Here is a 22,318-nt window from a genome sequence, read left to right on the forward strand (position 1 = left end):
TTATACGCGTCCCAAGTGACTGCCCCTGATGCTGAACCCCTATTGATATCCCAAAATTCGGCCCATTGTTCTATCAGAGCTACCCCCGTCCCAATACTAGCTAGCCATGAGGCATTAAATTTCCAAAACATACATCCTTTCGCCACCAACTCATTAAGTTCTAGTACCAACGGGGAGTGATCCGAAATCCCCCTGGTTTTTTATAAGACACATCAGATACTTGAGACAATAACCCATTGGAAACTAGAGCCAGATCTATTCTGGAAAATGCCACATGAGATGCCGAAAAGCAAGAATATTGAATGAGGTCTGGGTTTCTATCCCTCCATGGGTCTATCAAACCCATATCTTTTATGAACTGACCAAACCCCTGATTACTCCTGCTTCTTCTATCTTCACAGACCGGGCTTTTATGCCATCTATCTAGTCGATGGTTAATTACATTATTAAAATCACCTATAATCACTACAGGGATATCTGGGGACTGTGAAATAAAGTCAGCAGCCCTAACCAAGGTGTCGAAGGAAAAAGGTGGGGGTATATACATGGCCAGTAGACATAAATGTAACATGTTCATAGTACACTCTAAAAAAACGAAACAACCTCCAGGATCTATCTTTATCCTTTTGCATTCAAAAGTGACTGTTTTGTTAATAAGAACTGACACGCCCCGAGCCGATGACGTGAAGGGAGCATGGTATGCTTGGCCTACCCAGGCCTTTTTAATTGCCTGGAGCCCACTGAGATGGGTTTCCATCAGGCATACTACATCCCCTCTATAATGCCTAATCTGCCGCATGACAAGTGAACGCTTTACCTTGTCATTCATGCCCCTAACATTCCAGGCTATAATGCGAACCATTCAAGGTACAAGTACAACAATGGAAAATGAGGAGAAAAAACAAAAACAAAAGGCATTTAGCCACATACCATGCTCCCGACAATGCCCACATCTGGCTCCAATTAGTTCTGGGTGCATCACTGTCCAACATACATAGTTACCGCAAAACACACATACAAAAAAAATACAATAATCACATGTGATACAAAAAAAAAATACATACACCCCCCACCCTGTATACCAAACCTCCCTAGGCATACCTATGAATCCCAAAAAAAAAATTTCAAGAGAAAAAAACCTCTCAGGAAAAAGACACAAAAACACTGAAGGCTTTACCCCAAGACCACGCTTTCTTGAAGTGGCAGTTTACCAGCCCCCCCCCCCCCCCCCCCGACATACTCCATTTTCTATCTTTATACTTAATGCTTCTAAGGAGCTAACTGGTTTTTATCTGGAGCCCTTTTATCCAACCATTCCCCGACTTCTCTGGGAGAATGAAAAAATACTGATACATCATCAACAATAATCTCCAGTTTTGCCGGAAACATCATATAATATTTTATATCAAGATCTCTCGGCCGCTTTTTTACTTCTGAGAATTTAACCCTACTTTTTTGAACGTCCAGAGAGAAATCCAGAAAGACCGACAGTTTGGACCCTTTATATTCCAAGGGACCTTTTGTACGAGATAGTCTCAGAATTATATCGCGGTCCTGGAAGTTGAGCATCTTAAATATCAGGGTTCGGGGTGGACCCCCGGGTGGATACGGTTTTGCTGGGACTCTATGGGCCCTTTCGACAGCAAATTGCCCTGAGAAGGGTGCAGAGGTGTAATTAGCAAGCAACAATTGCTCAATGAAGTTTGAAACTTCGTTCCCCTCCAATCTCTCTGGTAGCCCCACCATTCTCACATTATTCCGGCGTAATCTACCTTCCACCTCAGATAATTTGGACTTAATCTCCCGGACCTGTCCCGCCATATCCTCCATTGACCGTAACATTTTATTATTAGAGTCCTTAAGATTTGAGACACGACTTTCTGCCTCCTTCATCCTGTCTTTTACTGCTTTTACGTCTTGTTTACTCTGGCCAACATCCGCCTGAAGGTCATTGATTTTATCTGAAAGCCGTGTTTCACTATTGCTAATTGCATCCAGTATTTGCTGGAGGGTAGAGTCTGGAATAGCAGCGGGGTTTGTCCCTTTTGCTGGGGTGTTTTGGGGGGTTGTAAGGACAGTTTGAAACGTATTACCCGCTTGGGAACGAGCATACTTTTCCAGGCGTGTTGCTGCTGCCGACTTAGGCATGGTGCACTCTGGCTGTATGCCTCTTTGCAGATTATGACAATTTATAATTTTCAAAAATATATCACAAAGGGTATATGAGCTGTAGTCCCGATGTACACTGTCACCGCACCTGCCTGCTTACTCATCCACCTGACCCAGTGGGGAGAGCAGGACCTGTACTGCTGTACGATATTTTGTTTATTATTCCCTCCTGGGCACTGGTTTGCACTATATGTGCCTGCCCCTTTGTACACTCAAAGTTTTAGTAGGAGGAAAACAGTACATACCCCTGCTGCATATTCAGTACGGATCTGCTGGGTATACAATTGCGTCCTGCACCGCCTCTGTTCCACCAGCCGCAAGGTCCACACTTATATTTTTACAATTATAGCCCAGCACTCTGGTACTTTGGGCCTTCTAGGTGCTGTCGGTGCACTCACGCTGTCCTGGAACCACTGCCGACCTGCAGTCGCCACAAACTGCAGCCTTGGGTGCCTCACACTGCTGTCTTGCTGTCAGGACACAGCACGCTGCCGGGTTCTTGCTGCCGCTGCTGTTGAGTGACGTACGCGGCAGTATGATACGGTCCCTGACCGCCGCTGCCTCTATCCTCCGTCGGGACCCAGCCTCCACACCGCCAGGTACACACCACTGCTGCTGCCGGGTGACGCACACGCTGCCGCCGGGACACAGCACACCTCCAAATTCCCGCTACCTCTGTTGCACGCGGCGGGCTTGCAATGGCGCCTGGCCGCTGCTGTTACTGTCCTGCTATCGGGACTCCGCGCCGCCGGATAATTGCTGCAATTTGCGGGGGAATTTTCGCAGGTCAGTCGGCTCCTACATGGGAGATAGGAGATGCCGGGGGGGGAGCTGCTACCACACGCACCTTACGTCCTCCTAGCCGTGGCCCCGCCTCCTCAAGATAAATCTTACTAGTGAAGCAAATCGTTCGAAAGCTAGTCTAACTTTTGATTGCCTCTGTGTTTGTGCATGTGTGTGAGAGAAAGAGATGTAGTTTCACTCGCTGCCAACAGATGGCAGGGTTTCGGAGACACACAAACGGACTATTTAGATATAGAGATATACAGTATAGATAGAAAGATATATATTAGTACCATGTCCCTTCAAACTATAAGTTTAGATCAGGGGTGGCCAAACCTGTCCTCAAGATCTACTAACAGTTCATGTTTTTCAGACAACCTGTGGATCTTAAGTATGAATGAATGCAGCATGTTTTAAATGTGATAGCAATGACTGCAGTTGTTCCCCGGGTAGGTGATTTGGAAAATGTGGACCGTTGGTAGATCTTAAGGACTGGTTTGTCCAGCACTGGTTTGGATGGAAGCAGAAATTGTATTTCTCTTTCATCCAGCATAGTGGGAGCTGGGCACTTCTAAATTTAAGTGTGGGGCCACTCCCCCTCTACTACCCATCAGCCCCAGTTCAAAAAATGTTCCCTATGGAGCTGGTCATGCTGGACCTGGCTCCAGCTTTCCAGTAGCTTTTTTATTTGTACTCTCTTGATGGTGGTGAGGACTTACACCTAAAAGTCCTTGCCCTGACTCTTACGGTACCTGCGGAGAGGCCCCCAAGGGGGCTGTTTTACCGTCCTACTCGCATACACTTGACACTGCAAGTTTCTCTATGGTTGCCTCCTGCACTCCAATACAGAAGCCTCCTATCTGTGAGTACACCTACTTCTGCAGGGATTGATGCTGCGGCTTGTCACCCGCTTTCCCTCCCTCTCTCCCATTTCAATCTCCTCAGCGGCTGGTGGAGCTGCCACCAGCCACTGGCAGCTCCACACTCCCAGCGGCTGGTGCTCCCTGCCGGGCCATGCTATTCCACATCCTTCTTAACAGCTGGAAAGGCGGCAGCACTCTTCTGGTGGCCAGAGACGCAGAAACTCTCCCTGCCGGGTGCATCCCCTCCTGCCCTTCTCACTGTGCTGCGGCCTCAAGCTCAGAGAAACAGAGATCTTTCTGCAGCTTTCTTGTTCAATTTACTGTAAAGGGGGTGCCTGAGGGGTTATCCGTGGATGGAAGGGGGGAGGTGGAGGGTACAGAGGTTGAACTTCATAAGCCTGGGCTCTGGCTCATCTTTTTAAAGCCAGAATAGTCTAGTTTCTTACAGCAGCTTCATGGTTTCTCTTCTACACAGGCTGAGAACAGGCTGCAGTTTGGGACAGACCAGAGCTGCACTGCAGACACAGTGCTACCAGTGCCTGCTCCTAACCTGCATCCCATATTCCTGCTACAAGAACAGTGAGTGCTTAGGGATGTGAGTTGGTTGGTAGTAGGTTCCTTTACTGTTATCAGGGGCTTGTTGGCTTTTCTCCTCTGCTATTATAACACCCTCTGGTCTCTCTCTGTCACCTGTTTAAGTCTTTCCAATGTACTGTGTGTGTGGAACAATAACCGGCAAGTCCACTATGAAGTCTTCTCAGAAGCAGTTTACTTGTTTAGGCTGCGGTACTAAATGTACTCAACACCCTGACGGCAAGACCCACTTGGGACACTTGATCCAACCCTGATCTCACAGGGTCTGGGGAGCCATCCGCTACCCCACCTTTGGCTTCACTTTTGGTTGGGGCAATGTCAACTTTATTCTCAGAATTAGCCAGGGCCCACAGATCTGAACCTGCATGGGCATAGGGCCTGCCTAGGTCCGTAGAGAATTTGATTGTGTCTATGGGACTTCCTCCTAAGTCTACCTTAGAATCCTCGTAAAGAACCAACAGACTTTTGATGATGCTTTTACATTCTGTTGAATCAGATGTGGAAGACCTGCCTCCTTAGGACAAGAAGGAAGGAGGTTCCAGGAAGAAAATCCTCTAGACTCCGAACCAGGTTTCTTAGGGGTTAAAGACCTTATCCTTGCCGTTAGGCAGGTTTTGAATTTACCAGAGGACAAAGTTTCGGAACCGCAGGAATTTGATTTGTTTGAAAAGCAACCTAAACCAGCTGTGGTATTCCCTTTTCCAAATCCGGACCAGTTTGCGTCTGCTTGGAAGCATCAAGATAACCATTTTGTGGTTCATCGTCTGTTTGGGTCACAGTATTCATTTGACCTATCCATGGCATCTAAATGGGTAATGAAACTACCTGTGGACACTTCCATTTCATGTTTGTCTAAGAAAATGATGTAGCCAGTAGCAGGTGCTGACACAGAATCGAAAAGGTCTGTGGAAACGCTTCCATTTACCGGTGAAATCTTCGGCCCTGAGCTGGATAAATGGATAACTCCAACAATCTGCTTTCTTACTATTGACGGCCTCCTTAGCTAGAAGGCAGTATACTGGACCTTCTTTTCAATAATTTCAGCCTCAGCAGTCCTTTCAAGGCAGAAGAGGTTTCGTACACTCTAGAGGTGGCAGAGGCCGCGTCCACAGGCTGCAGCGCATTGCCAAGAGGCCAAGCCCCCTCAAAAACCTGTGGCATGACGGTCTCCTTTCACACACCTGGGAGCACAACAAATAAGTGCCCACTTGCTGGATTTTTCCTTTTAACAATACGCCATCTTTGGCATAGATCCATGGCATCTCCAGGTAGTGATATTGGGATACTGACTAGTATTTATGCAACGGTTACCAAATCAGTTTTTCACAACAGGATTTCCGATTTCACAACAAAAATCATTTTACGGCAGGCAATGCACTCTCTGCTGACTTCTCCAGTGGTGGTAGCGGTATTCCAAAGGGGAAGAAAGGGGGTTGTTCAACTATTTTTTTTTCGTGGTCTCAAAGCAGGATGCTTCTGCCAGACCTATACTGAACTTCGTTACTAAATATGTCCAATACCACCAGTTTAAGATGGAGTCAAATAATTCAGTCAAGCTTTTCTAGAGCCAGATGAATACATGGTGTCCTTGTATATCAAAGACTTGTATCTTCATGTTCCCATATGGGAACATCACCATATTTACCTACACTTTGCAAGGTAACCTTTTTCCAATTCAGAGCCCTGCCTTTTGGATTGTCCTCGACACCTGGAGCCTTCACCAAGGTACTATCGGTGGTGATTGGACTACCGAGATTGAGGGGGATCTCCACAGTACCTTACCTGGATGACCTTATAAAGGCTTCTTTCAGTACACTCCTCCTGGATCATTCCTTCGTATCGTACCATACGCTTATCATAAAATGCTGGATTGTGAACATTTACTCTGATCCCAACCTGAAGTATCCAGTTCCTGGGTCTCATTGTGGACACAGAATTGATGAGAGCCTTCCTTCCACAGGACCAGGTTGACTATATTCGACAGCTGGTCAAACAGGTTCTCATACCAACAAGGGTGTCCATCCATCTGTGCATCTATTTTGTTATGGAAGGTGGTATCGGCTATTCCGGCTCTAAAACTGGCAAAGTTTCACTCCAGACCATTTCAACTGGACCTATTTTCCCAATGGTCAGGTTCCCATCTCTTCCTCCATTGCTCTTTATGCATCTGTCCTCCTGGACCAGAGTTTCTCTCTTATGGTGGACCCAATCCAGATCTACTCCAGGTCAGACGGTTTGCGTTGTGGGATTGGATTCTCCTGACCACGGATGAGAGTCTGAGCTTGGGGCGCTGTAGTTGAGTACCTTCGACTTCAAAGCAGATGGAACTGGGGGCTATCCTAAACACTCTCCTAGCTGTACAGAACAGCCTGGGAGATCATCCAGTCAGGGTCCAATCTGACAATGTGACAGTGGTTGTGTATATACAGTACACCGGCCAGGAGGCACATGCAGCCGTCAAGACATGTCAGAGGTCTCGCGGTTTCTTCGGTGGACCTAACATCGCAATGTCATTCTGTACGCAGTGTTAATTCTCGGGGTGGACCGTTGAGAGGCCAACTTCCTAAGTCACCAGGATCTTCATACTGGAAGGTTTTCAAACCCTAAAAATTCACTTCTAAAGGTTCCTATACAGGGTACAATTATTGTATGCATTTTGGACTAGATCACATTGCATATGAGATGCAATCTAGTACAAAAAGTATATGCAACACATACTTTTTGAGCTGTTGATGTGCACGGGCGCGCGCATCATCACACCTGGCAAATGTACCATGTATGGGCACCTTAAGACAAACCCAATGATGGCACACTTGATACACTCATTCTCCATCTAAAAGAGCAACACCTTTTTTAACATAAAAAATTATTACAAATGCACCATTTTTGTGTCATTTGTATTCTCTAGTCCTCTCTGTACCATGGGGCTCTGAGTCCTAATATTGAACTAAATGTCTCCATAGTGCTGTTTTTTGCATATTATATTTACTAAGTCTATGTAAACTTCATCACAGCCCATTGTGTTGTTTCTGTAGATATACACTATATGCATTCATACACATACTGTACATTGCTGTTTGTAAATGTTCTTTTTTTGTATATTTAAGGCTAGTACAATTTGTATTTGCTGTCAGTTTGCACTACATGAATTATTAATTATATTAATATACTCTACTGAAAATTGTAGCAGGGCTTTTATTCGAAAACTCGACTTATTGTGTTGTTCTTTTAATAGAGCATCTTAAATTTTTCCCCCTAAATGTTGATTATGCCTTGACTGCATCAGCAACTCTGCTACGGCAAATAGAATTTTACATATGGCTTAGTCTGGATGTGTTTTTTAATGTAGAGACTGCTTCGGGGTTACATCCAGACTTTCCTGCATTCAATTTGCATGTTATTAACCTAGTTATACTGTAAATTAGAATGGCAGCTGAGAACCTACTGCTCAGTTACTAATTATACAATGTAAAACTCCTGTCTGTGGTGCTTATTTATTTTTCTATAGAGCTATCCGCTTGTTACACTTTACTACAAAATCAAATCCCCCTTTTACAACACACAAATAACCCAGGTCCTACATGGGTTGTCACTGCGCAGTGTGAAAGGGCCTTTTGAAAATCCCAGGTCCAGCAACCCGGAAATCCGACCTTGGTTAAAAGAAGGGTTTTACCCAGGTGCTGGGCAGTGTGAACGGATAAACTGGGCCCAGCGACCCGGATCCTGCTCACACTATAGGGAGGAGACAGTATCTGCTCCAAGCACATCAGTGACACGGCTTATTGCCAGATCACTATGGGGAGCTTCACATCGCAAATGTCGGGTCGCTCTCGGTACAGACCAGTGTCCAAATCCTGGGTGCGACCTAGTATTTGCAATTTGAATGGGGTATTTATGTTGTTCTGTTTCTTTAATATTTGTGGCTGTATGCGGATGTATAAGGTATGCAGTACCTTGATGGCTGTGCAACACTGAATGGGTATGCTCCAAATATATGCAAAGTGTTCATAACTAAACTGCAGAGAACCGCTGTATGTGACCACACACAAGTCATAGCAATCATTCTAAAGGTGCCATATGTGCTAGCTGCATTTTGTAACTAGATCCCATCACAACTAGTTCAAATCGCATACTATACACTACAATAGCGTGTGAACTGAACTAGATGCGATCTAGTACGAAAAGTGCTGTCTGCATAACTTTTTTTTGGCTTGCTATATGAACTATGCGGGAGCGTCACAAACCAAAATATACAACTTTAAAAACATTTTGAAATAAAAGGTTACAAAAAGCATCCGAGAATCGCAGAGTGTGTGGGCATCATTAATGATTTGTAATGCTGAATCTGGGATCTTTCCAACACACATCACCTCTAGAATGTGATTCATGTGTTGTCATTTGTTAGTAGATTTCTACTTCTGTTGCTATTGCAAACAAAAAATTCTTCAAAGAGCAATTAAAAAAATGTATAAAGACTTTCGGGGGGAATTAATTTAGAAGCAAAGTGACCGTAGCTCCCCAGATAAATGCCAGGAGCAATTCAATTGCTTGCAACTACCAGACTTCTGCTTGCACCCTGTTGAGGTGAGTGAAGAAATCTGCTTGAACTACTGTACTGCCAAGGGGCTAGTTGCAGTTAAGTTTAAGTAAGTGGTCCACACGCAAAGCTGTGAATTTCGCATTGCGTGCGGATGAAATGCCGCCTGCAGGAACGGCCGCCCCCCCCCCAAGCTCGCTCACATAAACATCCATTCGCAGCCTTGGGTGCCAATGGATGTCCTTTGCTGACCATCGAATGATTTGGAAAGTGAATGCAAATTTAAATGCTCTCTAGTGTCTTAGATATGCGTTCTCCCTGCATGGGAAGAGGGAGGGCAGCTGAAGTCAGGTGCCCGCCACCCGCGTCAAGGCTGCATTAGCATGGGACAGTGTTTTTATGGTTACACCCATGAAATGTTGGGCCTTTCCCCACAACCCCCGCCAGACTGCTAGGTGCGAACAGGATGGCAAACATGCAGTTCACGTGCCCGCTCGCAACAAGCGTATGCACATGCGCAGAGGCTAAACTTTGCTAACTTGTGTGAACACGCGGGGGAGCGATGTTATCAGAATCAGGCCCTTTGTGGCAGTTTTATTGCAGTCAGTTGAAGAGCTCCATGCACTTATTCTGGGAGCTGCATCACCTCACTTCTACTTGAGTTTTCCCCCATTGAAAAGCCAAGTGTCCTTATATACTATGGATGACTGTTGTCCATTTTAGGGCTTTTTCTGTGTAAATTGTTTCTGGTTTTAAATTAGTGCCACTGTGAATTATGTTCAACTTTTTTGCTGGTAGTTTCTTCCTGTTGCATTCTTGACCATGGAAAGCTGTAATCCTTGATTTGGCATAGAACCTGGTTTTTCTTGTTTTAATAACATCATGGAAAAGTAAATATAAGGTAGAGCAGCTGCAGACAGCGGATTTTTCTTTTGGCCTGAAAGGTGAGACTAGATAGGTCTGTTTTGTGCAAAGCAACTTGCGTGTCTCAAGGTAAAAATGTAGAACATATTTTGGTAAAATAGTAATGGGCCTACACACGGGGAGATTTTTCTGAGTGATGCTAGATCACTCAGCGCTGCACAGCGTTGTGTGCTGAGCAATCTGTCGGGGCCAATGGTCTCCAGCATTCTGGATCTTAATACCCAGGTGACATCGGCATGGATTCGGTATAGAATCCCGGCGGTCAAAATACAGACGCCGGAATCCCGACAAGAGGGGGACGTGGATCGCCCCCCCCCCCCACCCCTTGTGGGCTCGCCATGCAGCGGACCCGGTGGCTCGTATGCTCGGCGCGCTAATTTGTTCTCCCTCTATGGATGTCGTGGACACCCACGGAGGGAGAAAGTTTCGGGATTATGACCGACGGGAAATTGACCGCATCCCATCGGCACATGGGGCCCCCATTGCTATTGCACCTACACACAGCGCAATGTAGGGGCGTTTTCTAATTGATCTAGTCAATTAAATCAGATCTGTTAGAAAATGCCATGCTATCGCCTGTGTGTAGGCCCCATAACACCTCTTATATCGGTGTCTCGTGACACTCTTTGATCACCTATTTTTCTGGATCACTCATGGAGGACAATTAAATTTTTGTTTTGGGCATCTATATGAATGGGCACCCCACAGAGCAATTCAATTGATTTCTCCATTTGGGTATCCACTGGTGTTTACTGTGCTTAACACCTGTATAAATTAATTTTTGTTTGGGCTCCCAAACTGAACTTTTTTTATTTTTTATTTTTCTCCCCTCTGGAGGCTGCAGGAAAACAGGACTATCGTGGCTATTAGGGAACAAGAAAACAGACAAATGGTGGAGCGCTAACACAAAATTACATATAACCAATTGGGTATCACAAATATTTTATTTACTAATAATAGCTAAAAAGGTTGGTATGTTTTTTAAAAAAATAGCAATTGCAATTTACAAATAAAAAAGTGTACAGCCTATTGAGGGACAAAAATGTATAACAATTGTACAGTAGGGGGTATCTCACTTGTTCCTAGATATGCTCTCCAGAAATAAAGTAGGGCAATCTCCCACAAATGAATGGAAAACTGGGATGGCGGGTGTCCATAAACCTGCTGGAGTTTTCTTGGGACTTGATCCTGATTTTTGTTGGACCAAAACCTCAGAGTCCAAAGTCCACAATCATAACGTAGCAGTATGAACAGTGTATGGGGCAGATGTATTAAGCCTGGAGAAGGGGATAAAGCATACCTGTGGGAGATTGCCCTTCTTTATTTCTGGAGAGCATATCTAGGAACAAGTGAGATACCCCCTACTGTACAATTGTTATACATATTTGTCCCTCAATAGGCTGTACATTTTTTTATTTGTAAATTGCAATTGCTATTTAAAAAAAAAACGTACCAACCTTTTTAGCTAATATTAGTAAATAAAATATTTGTAATACCCAATTGGTTATATGTAATTTTGTGTTAGCGCTCCACCATTTGTCTGTTATCTTGTTCCCTATTTTTTTTTTGGGGGGGGGGGGGCTGACCTCCCCACGGTGTGAGCAGCTTGCCAAACAACTCACCTCAAAGCGCCTGTATATACCGTTCCACCCAGGTGGTACGGTGTATATATACTATCGTGGCTATTAGGCATGTGATCCAAGTAACAGTTGAATAGCTCCGATAGATGCCCATTTGTTTAGCCTCCCAGCAACATTTTAATTGCACCCATGGTTCTCTAGACAAGATGCTCACCTCCAATCATGAGGTATCACAAACCAGTTATAGCTTCAATATTTCTGTCTGGGGGGAAATTACTGATCCAGCTAAATAAATTACCTCATGCATATAGCTCTCCATTCTCTGCCTAAACGTAATAAAAGCTGTAACCATCATGTATGCTACATTATAGATAAAATGTCAGCAGCCAATAGCACATCAATGAGTGACCACAAATGGAAATTTGGCAGTTTCAAATATCTCCCTTCTGCCTGCCCTCTACTTTCCCTTAGTGAGTGTGTGTGTGTGTGTGTGTGTGTGTGTGTGTGTGTGTGTGTGTGTGTGTGTGTGTGTGTGTGTGGTAGTTTTGTTACCACTGGTATAAGTTAAGAATTATAGTATACAGAGCAGCTTAAAATAGCAATAACATTGCATCCTAATATTTTCAATACAAAATATAATTAAAATGACATGATATACAATTGTTTTGAGAGAGAAAAAAAAAGATACATTGGGATTATGTGTATTTATTTTACTAAGGTGAGATGTTTCATTCAATATATATATACTTTTCTTCTATTTGCAGTGTTTAGTGTTGTGATGAGCGATGGGGTATGATGTAACACGTTTCCAGGGTGATGTCGACGAAGATCTTATCTGCCCCATTTGTAGTGGGGTTTTGGAGGAGCCAGTTCAAGTATGTGATTTATTTGTTTATTTTTTTTCCTTGCTGTATTATTGGCTAAGTACTATGCATTTCCTTCCTCAGAGGTTATTCTTGTGGATACATGGCCAACATGAGCAGGGGTCTGGGAGAATATTGTCATTGCATGACCACTGCCTGTATTTCAGCTCTCTGTTGTCTGTCTAGAAATGGTTTAATATTTCATGTTATGATAATGCCAAGAATAAATGCAGTTATTTTAGCTTACGTTTTTATATTACACTATCTGTCAAATTTTTACGATTTTGTCGACCTAGGCTAAAAGTGTTCCTAATTACCATTTATGTTAATTGTGTTGATTTTAGTTGTTAAAACAATGTATCCTGGAAAAAAATCAGGAAAATATGAAAAGAAAGGGCCAATTAATTAAATGTCTGTATATATTGGGTGGATAATGACTTCTGGGTTTTATTTATGTATTCTTATACAGTGCATCCAGAAAGTATTCACAGCATTTCACTTTTTCCACATTGTGTTATGTTACAGCCTTATTCCAAAATGGAATAAATTTAATTTTTTCAATCAAAAGTCTACACGCAAAACCCCATAATGACAATGTGGAAAAAAAAGGGTTTGGGGATATTTTTGAAAATTTATTAAAAATAAAAAAGGAAAATCACATGGACATACTGAATACTTTGATGCACATTCGGCAGCAATTACAGCCTCAAGTCTTTTTGAATATGTTGCCACAAGCTTGGCACACCTGTCTTCGGCCAATTTCCCCAGTCCTCTCAAGCTCCATCAAGTTGGATGGGAAGCTACGGTGCACAACTATTTGCAGATCTCTCCAGAGATGTTCAATCGTATTCAAGTCTGGGCTCTTGCTGGGCCACTCAAGGACATTATTATAATAATAATAATAATAATGATATATTTTTATTGTCATCAAAAGTCCACATACAACTGAATACTTAATGAAATTCAGATGTGAACAGTACAGCATAGACCAGAACAAATAGAAGGGAGCGACAGCACAATACAGAACCATGCTTCATTACAACCAATATACCCACTAATTATTTAAAGTTTGAATCTCCTCTATAAAGAAACTCTCTCTAAACCATCTGGTTCTACACAAGATTGAACGATATCTCTTATTTGATGGTTACATCTATGGCAAGAGTTATATCTATGGCCAGTATTCCATGAAAATTTTCACTATTTGCAGCGAATCCTGTTTAGGATTCGCTGCACATTCGCCGGCATCCGGAACACTGGAGCATTTGCTGCCAGCCCTCCCTCTCTCCCTATTCAATGCGTCAGGGGCTCGTTGCCCCTGATGGCAAATTTTAACACAACAACCCCCGCCCCCTCCCGGTGAATGCCGCAGGGAGCCAGGGAGATAGAAGCCTTCCTGCCTGCGACGGATGCTGTGTGGGGTAGAAGGAGGGCTGGCGGGGCAACAGGCAGCAGAAGCTGCCGCCCCGGGAGACTGCGCAGGCGGGGAGCTGCAGGGAGCGTTGAGCTGGTCCCGCTCATGCATATGTAATGAGCGGGACCCAGTGCAGTGAGTATCTAATGAGCGGTTACCCCCCCTGTGACGTCATCTGTTTACATTTTTTTTATTTTTATTAAAGGTACTTGTGTAATATCTGGGCGCCCCATTTTTTTTTTTTTCTCATTGTATTGCATCGCATCACATCGCATGCAATATAGTGGCATACAATTCATGCAATGCGATTTTTCATTGTAAAGACCCAATTTTTAATTGTATAGTCACCCATGGGTGATTTCATACCCCCACTATCCAACTACACATGGAGTTGAATTTATATAGTGTGGCGAGCGCAGAATACATGTAAAGTAATCAGCGGCCGCTCGCCACACTATATAAATTCAACTCCATGCGTAGTTGGATAGTGGGGGTATGAAATCACCCATGGGTGACTATACAATTAAAAATTGGGTCTTTACAATGAAAAATCGCATCGCATGCCTTAAGTAGTGGCATGCGATGAAAAAATCGGGCGCCCAGATAATACACAAGTACCTTACTTTACACCCCAAAAAAAAACCCTTTACTTTAAAAGAACACATTCCAATTCACCTTTAAAAAGATGGCGAATGCAAAACGGTGAATCACGGCAAAAATCATGGTGAAAGCAGTTCTCCATTCTAGCATTGAATACGCTCTTGGCGAATCAGTGAAAACCCCATTGAAATACACCAGCGAATTGCAGCGAGCATGAAACGGAGAACTGGCCAGCATTCACTGTTCGCTTTCGGCAAACAGTGAACATTGAATAGGGTGAATCAGATTTTCAGTGAAAAGATTCACCGCAGAGAGTGAAAACAGCCAGATTAGCAGAAAAAAATGGTCAATCCAGAGCATTGAATACTGCCCTTTGTCTCATCAGACCACAGAATTTTGTTTCTCATGGTCTGAAAGTCCTTCAGGTGCATTTTGCCAAACTCCAGGTGGGCTGCCATGTGCTTTTTATTTATTTATTTTTTAAACGTAAGGTCCATACACATTGGGTGATTTTGCTCAGCGTGTATGGACAGCGATGATCGTTTTCATCGCTGGGGGGAAAAGCCATTCGGTGCATACACACTGAGCCGCTTTCCCCCTGCCTGGCGCCAACAGTGGTGGGCGGACGTCTTTGCATAGCGCAGAGCTATGCAAAGCTGCTCATCTGCTGGTATTACCAGCAGATGAATGGCTTTCTCTGTGATGATGCGGGAGCGCACAGCAGCGCTCATTGCTGGGGCATACACACTGGGCGAGTTTGAGCTGAAAGCCGCTCAAACATGCTGTTTTGAGCGACTTTCAGCTCCAAAGTCGCTCAGTGTGTATGGGCCTTAAGGGTTGGCTCCACTCTACATACAGGCTTGAGAGATGGTTGTCCTTCTAGAAGGTCTTTCTCTCCCAACAGAGCAATGCTGTAGCTCTGACAGAGTGTCCAAGAGGTTCTTGATCACCTCCCTGACTAGGGCCCTTCTCCTCAGTGCTCAGTTTAGATGGCCGGAAAGCTCTAGGAAGAGTCCTTCCAAGCCTCTTGATGATGGAGGCCGCAGATATTTTTCTTTACCCTTCCTCATATTTGTGCCTCGAGACAACCCTGTCTTGGAGGTCTACAGGCAATTCCTTTGGCTTCATGCTTTGTGCTGTCAAATGTGGGACCTTTTTTTTTTATATACATATGCACCGCCTGTCATTCAGGCAGGGGCTGGCGGTGGATTCGCCAGCCCCCGCCATCTGCTGGAAGGGGACGCGCGTACATCCCCTTACAACGGAGCGCCTCGCCGGTCAGGTGGAGCGCCGGAGCTGAGCGACAGATGCTCCATCTGTAGGCAGATGTGTACCTTTGCAAATCGTGTCAAATCAACTGAATTTACCGCAGGTGGACTCAAAGCTGTGGGAACATCTCCTCATAGATGATCAGTGGAAACTCAATTTTGAGCTTCATGGTAAAGACTGTGAATACTTGTTTCCATGTCATTTCTTAGGTTTTTTTTTTATCATCATCAATCGTTTTTATTGAACAATCAATTTTATTAGTTTTGTATTTTTAATAAATTAGCAAAAATTTGTTAACGTGAAAAAAAGTCATTATGGGGTATTTTGTGTGTAAAATTTTTTAGTGAATAAATGGATTTATTCCATTTTGGAATAAGGCTGTAACAACATAACAAAATGTGGAAACAGTGAAGCCCTGTGAATATTTTCCGGGTGCACTGTAACAAACCTTTCTGTTCTGCAGCCTAGTTGAAACACATTCCTTGTGTGATTTGGGATTTTCTGGGAACATGTTGGCTGTCTTTTGCTGTATATGCCAATTCCCCTTGGCTATTCCCTCTTCATATTGGCAGCTTGTAGTATAATAGAATATGGGAGTAATTAAGGGGAGAGGGACTGCAAATGTAGTACAAAATTATGAATAGATAGGTTGTACAGTGTTTTCTTAGTATACTTCTAGGCAAAAGTCTTGTGTGAGGTGCATTTTATATTAGTCTTATTAGTCTCTAGCTCAGGGCTGGGCAATTGCGGCCCTCCAGATGTTGATGAACTACACATCCCAGCATGCCTTGCATCAGTTTCAGCATGGCCACATAGCAAAACTATTGCAAGCATCCTGGGATATATAGTTCATACACATCTGGAGGGCAGCAATTGCCCAGCCCTGCTCTAGCTGGTAGGGTTGGAAATTCTTCTTTTTACAAAAAAGTAGTAGTATTCCCAATTCGGGGCACGCACTGGACTAATATATTGTTTTTTTTATCCTATAGAGCAGGCTTTCCCAACCACGGTCCTCAAGGCACACCAACAGTGCAGGTTTTGTAGATATCCAGGCTTGAGCACAGGTGACTTAATTAGTACCTGAGTGATTCTGATTAAACCATCTGTGCTGAAGCCTGAATATCACTAAAACCTGCACTGTTGGTGTGCCTTGAGGACCGTGGTTGGGAAAGCCTGCTATAGAGAGTATCCACCGTCAAATAATTTTCACTTAAAACGTAACTTTTATTGTCAATTTTTTTAAGATTGCTGAAAGCCAGCGAAATATGAGGCCCAAGATGAAGCTGACGCGAAATGCGCATTGGCAGACAGCACACTCCGCTATATAGGGAGTAATGCTGTCCCTTTTTCTTTCTTTGATTTTAACAATTAATGCACTGTATTGTATATGAGAACGTTTTGATAACATGAAATTTTGATATCACTTTGCCTCAGAACGTTACCAGTCAACACGACGCCCGAAGACAATTGATAGGGTACATTATTAACCCGTCTGAATGCCGCTTATACTGTGTCAAGCCGCAAAATTGTCAAATAATTACAGTAAAATGTAAGCGTCCTCTGTTATAAAACACATATATTTTGCTAAGGTACATAGGATCCTTTATAAAACACACGATATCCACAGAATATTTGACTGATTGGTGCAGTCGGAATTAATTCCATACTAAAAGCTGCTGTGAATAAAGTTACATCCATTTGATAGCGACTTTAACCTATGTAGTAAGAGACACATAACATAACCTGGCTGGATTCAGTATTGAATCCCGGCGGTCGGGATCCCGGCGTTCAGAATCCCGACGCCGGAATCCCGACAGCCGAAATGCCGACAAGGGGGGGACGTGGATCGGCCCCCCCCTTGCGGGCTCGCTGCGCTCGCCACGCAGCGGGCCCGGTGCCTCGATACGCTCGGCACACTAATTTTCTCCCTCCAGGGGTGTCGTGGACACCCCAGGAGGGAGAATGTGTCGGCATTTCGGCGGTCGGGATTCCGGCGTCGGGATTCTGAACGCCGGGATCCCGACCGCCGGGATTTTAACTGCATCCCAACCTGGCTGACACCTTATCAGCAATAGCATCAGCAATAATTATTTGTAACATATAGCCCAACTTGCAAGGGTGACTTGTAAGTGCAGCTGGTACCTGTAGCGCGTGTCACAGCACGCACTAAGGTACACTCTGTGCAATTGGATATCGTACTATTGGCTAATTGTGTATATAATATAAATGTGTTGTAGCACATACTAAAAGCCGCTGTGAATAAAGCAGCATTCAATAGCGTCCGTATGTGTGGCTGGTACCTGTAACACGTGTTACAGCGCGCACTAAGGTACACACTGTGCAATTTAGATAACGCACTAACGTTCAACAACAGCACCACAGTATACAACTACTTATTTGAAAGAGCCGGGCACAAGGGGTAACACCTAACCCACTTATTATATAACTATTACCAGCTATATACATTAATATCGGATATTGTGATATTCACAGGAGACAATACAATTGCTACTAATATTACAGATACTTATAATTGACAATTGTTTAAGGGCAAATATTTGCCTGTGTCTCCAGATATGTTAAAATAGTGGAAGGAGGATTAAATGTATCTATGTACCCAGATAGCAACAATGTATAGGAATATTTCAAGAAAGTATCAACTCTAAAAAAGATACCTATGCATTGACCAATCTATGCAACAGGACTGGTAATTAATATAAGGGGACCATAATAGAATTTATTAGTAATCCATGGTAACCTTTATTTAAATATATATTTTCCTTGATTAAATTTGATCTGAACTGAGGATAATAAAATAATAGAATATACATACAGTGCATCTCATTTTTAATCACCTTTATTTTTCTATTTTTGCACCACATTTGTTAACTCAAATTTCGCTGGCTTTCAGCAATCACATTTTTTTTTTACAATAAAAGTTACGTTTTAAATGCAAATTATTTGCCGGTGGATACTCTCTCTATAGGATAAAAAAACAATATATTAGTCCAGTGAGTGCCCCAAATTGGGAATACTACTTTTTGTACCAGTAACCATTATTCCTGGGAGCACCTCCAAAAATTAAAAAATAATTCATAAATTTTAATTGGAATGGATTAATAGGATATTCAAAAGCTAACAAATGTCTGTGCGGACATGTCCAACTTTTTTCACTTATTATTTTTTTTTTTTTTTTTTTTTAAAGACAAAGCAAAAAAAACAAATTTTCCCTAATTAAATATTTAAATTAAAGGAAAAAATGTAATCCCATAGTACTGTAAAATATTGCTATGTATTACAAAACTTGATCAACCATGGTTTAATGCTTTCTAACATTCAAATGGGAGTTCTATTGACAATGGGATGTTACCCAGAGCAACCACTCCGATTCAGCTGTATCTGATTAAAATATTGTTGGGTTTCTTTTGTTACCTGTATCCCACACACTCTGCTTCCTTCAGAGCAGTTTAAAGTGTGCTTTATATAACTTCAGCTTCATATAAATGCTAAGCTATTCTGCCAAGCGGGCACTTTAATAATGCTCCCATGAGATATGTAAGTACCCGGTCACATGAGCTAGGCCTTCGTTGATACATCCGTCCTTTATGCACTGTCCCAGGTGATGCACTCAAGTTCAATTCTTCAACATTTGGCCGTTTTTCCTGCTTCTTTCTACGGTAATACAGTAAATGCAATGCAGAATTATCTTACATTGTTCTTTTCATCTTTTTCTTTATGCAGTTTGAGAGATAATCACTTGTGTAGTTGCTAGTTGACCTACAGTATAGGTCATCTCTGCAGAACTGAATGCTGTTACTATTCTATTTGGTGCATTTGGCCCAAAAGGGATGTTAGGGACAGGAAGATGCATAGAAGCCTATCTCTGTCTTTGTGAGGGTATAGCAGATTTGCTTATTGCAGAAGCACTTTTTCTATGAAGAATGGTGTTGGCTTTATCATTATGGTAGTTTTTAATCTGTCTGCTAATGACAATGGTTTTTATTAAGCAAATGGGCCTGAGTGGGTGTTTGATGAAAATTTTCAAAACTCCAGTTTATTTAACAGCAATGCACCAAATGAAGGAATGAAACATAAGTTTTTAAATGTACAGGCACGGGTTAACGGATTTTTAAATCTGCATCTAAAGGGTTTTAGTGGTGTATATAACTTTGACTGTGTCCTAGTCACGGAGCTCTCAGATGCCAGGCAGTAATGTTACCTGTGTGCATTCTAAAATAAATACTGTATAGCAATTAGATCCTCATTAAGTTGCCAAATCTGGAAAGTAAGGGCTTTTCTGAGTCAGTTTATTTATAGAGAATCTCCTGTTATGTCCTGCAAGGAAAATTTTGGTTTTAAGTGTTTGCACTTCCAGACTGAGCTGGAAGTAGCTTCTATTTATTGAGGTGCTTTTCTCCCTCCCTTCTTGCTCGCTGAATTTGAAAGTGGTCTGTGGTGCGGTGTCAGATGCAAGAATTTCAGCATGGAGTTGTGACTGGCACACACACATACATCAAACAAGGGTATGTTTACAGGAGTGATACATATCTAGAGTAACAGTTCTGCCAAATTGTACAGTTTATATGCATCCACAGGAGCAGTCTAGTTACATCCCAGAACCTCAGATTACTGCTTCCTCCGCTGTTTTTTACATGTTAAATTCTATTTTGCCACTATCGAAAAGATATATCGGATGGTTTTCAGCTCTCTGCACTGGAGTGGGGAGGTAATACTTCTCTTACAACAGAGCTGCAGTGAATGACCTAACTTTTATTAACCATGTATGTTTTCTTCAAGTTATTTATCTGAAAAGGTTTAGTGATTTAGCAGTGACCATATCATTGAAAACCCCTAATAAGTAGAAGAACCTTTCTCTAAAGCCTTTCCTTGGACTGTTCTATATTGACCATACTTTGTTAACTTCTGCCAGTATAGCAAAAAAAAAATTCTTTGCTGTTAACCTCATTCTCCAGCTTAATGATGCGTTACGTTAGTATTTCAGTCTGTTTCTATGCCAGTGTAAGGCGCACTCACTATGGTCCCAATGTTATGTGTATGATATTATTGGCGTTCTAGGATATGCATTTGAAGGCAGAAATCCTGTTTGTTTTAATGTGATGTATTTCTTTTCTCTGACTTCACAGGCTCCTCATTGTGAACACGCCTTTTGCAATGCTTGCATAACACAGTGGTTCTCCCAGCAGCAGACCTGTCCAGTGGACCGCAGTGTTGTAACTGTAGCCCACCTACGCCCTGTACCCCGCATCATGCGGAATATGCTCTCCAAGCTGCAAATTACATGTGATAACGCAGTTTTTGGCTGTACCACCATTGTCCGACTTGACAACCTCATGTCTCACCTTAACGACTGTGAACACAATCCAAAGCGACCAGTGACATGTGAGCAGGGATGCGGGTAAGTCATTATTTTGTATGTGCATTTAAACAGGGTATATGGCTTTTGATGGCATGATTTTAATTTTTTTTTTTACATCATTGACTTAAATAACCCTTATTGGACCCACGTGACACTGGTAGATGTTTAACTGCAGAATAAAAGTTAGAAGCTCTTAAGTTTATCAAAGAAAAATATGCACCTTCAAATACCCTTCTACCAACATTCAAGTCCAGTTCCAAGCAAAAGCAACTCTGTGTAATGACCTCTTGTTTGACAACGATGTGTCAACAGTGGCGCCAATAGATTGGTGGAAAATGCACATTGGTTCTGAAACTGTAGCTGGGAATGACCATCTTGATAGCAGTAGACAACCAAGGAGAAACGATAACCATATACACCCGTTAGTGATGGTAAACAGATCGAATATCCTAAAACATTGTATGTTCATCTGTAATGTAGGATCGGTTCCTGGACTTCCCTTTTAATTTATGATTGCCATCACCTGTTTTAAATCGGGTAATGGATAAGAAAGGTGTTTCAGCACAGGTAATGGTAATTATAGATTAGAGGAAAGTCCAGAAATAGAGCTTTCTGGAGAGGGTCATGTTGGGAAGTATGGTGCAATACCTCTGGTCAGAAAAAGGAATTTTAATATCAATTGAACTTACAATTTTATGACTAAAACACAAGCATAAAACAGAGCAATGAGGCAACAGAGCGTCCACTGGATACCAACAACTAAACCACACTTAACACGTTTCGAACCTAAGTCCTTTTTCAGAAGACCCTCCTGAAGAAGGACTTAAGTCCGAAATGCATTGGGGGTGAGATTCATGTTGGTTTGCAAAAGTTACATTTGGGTAAGTTATTTTGTTTCTCTGCAGGGTAAATATTGGCTGCTTTGTGTTTACACTGCAATTTAGATTTCAGTTTAAATACACCCCACCCAAATCTAACTCTCTCTGCACATGTTACTTCTGCCCCACCTGCAGTGCACATGGTTTTGTCCATTAAAAAAGGAGTTTGCTTTTGCATCACCCCTTAAGTGGGTTTTACTTTCTGGTATTCAAAAATAATATTGAGAGAGAACTAGGAACCTAAGGAGCCATGAGGTCCCCCTTAGATTGGTGGTTGCTGGAAGATTATCCTAAATCAGGAGCCCAGTGGGCGTTTCTGACTGGTTGTATCAGATGTGACTATCCCCGGCCACCAATCAAACTGAAAAAATAACTAAGGTTCTTAAATATCTTCCTAAGTGAGTGTCTTCTTTTTAAATAGGTGAATAAAATAACTCTGAGATCAAAGATTTGTGATGGAGGAGTCC

At 42.7% G+C, this 22,318-nt stretch overlaps 1 protein-coding gene across 1 annotated transcript in view; it reads left to right on the plus strand.

The window, feature by feature from the left end:
- RNF41 (ring finger protein 41) overlaps positions 1–22,318 on the plus strand; it is a 62,511-nt gene that overhangs the window by 31,190 nt on the left and 9,003 nt on the right. Inside the window, exons 2-3 of the mRNA XM_083169158.1 lie at positions 12,215–12,325; positions 20,741–21,012. Coding sequence (XP_083025284.1) covers positions 12,236–12,325; positions 20,741–21,012 — 362 coding nt within the window. The 5' untranslated portion in view covers positions 12,215–12,235. The remainder of the gene's footprint in view (positions 1–12,214; positions 12,326–20,740; positions 21,013–22,318) is intronic.

The sequence above is a fragment of the Crinia signifera genome, chromosome 2 (assembly GCF_055691185.1).
Source record: "Crinia signifera chromosome 2, ASM5569118v1, whole genome shotgun sequence".
NCBI lineage: Eukaryota > Metazoa > Chordata > Amphibia > Anura > Myobatrachidae > Crinia > Crinia signifera.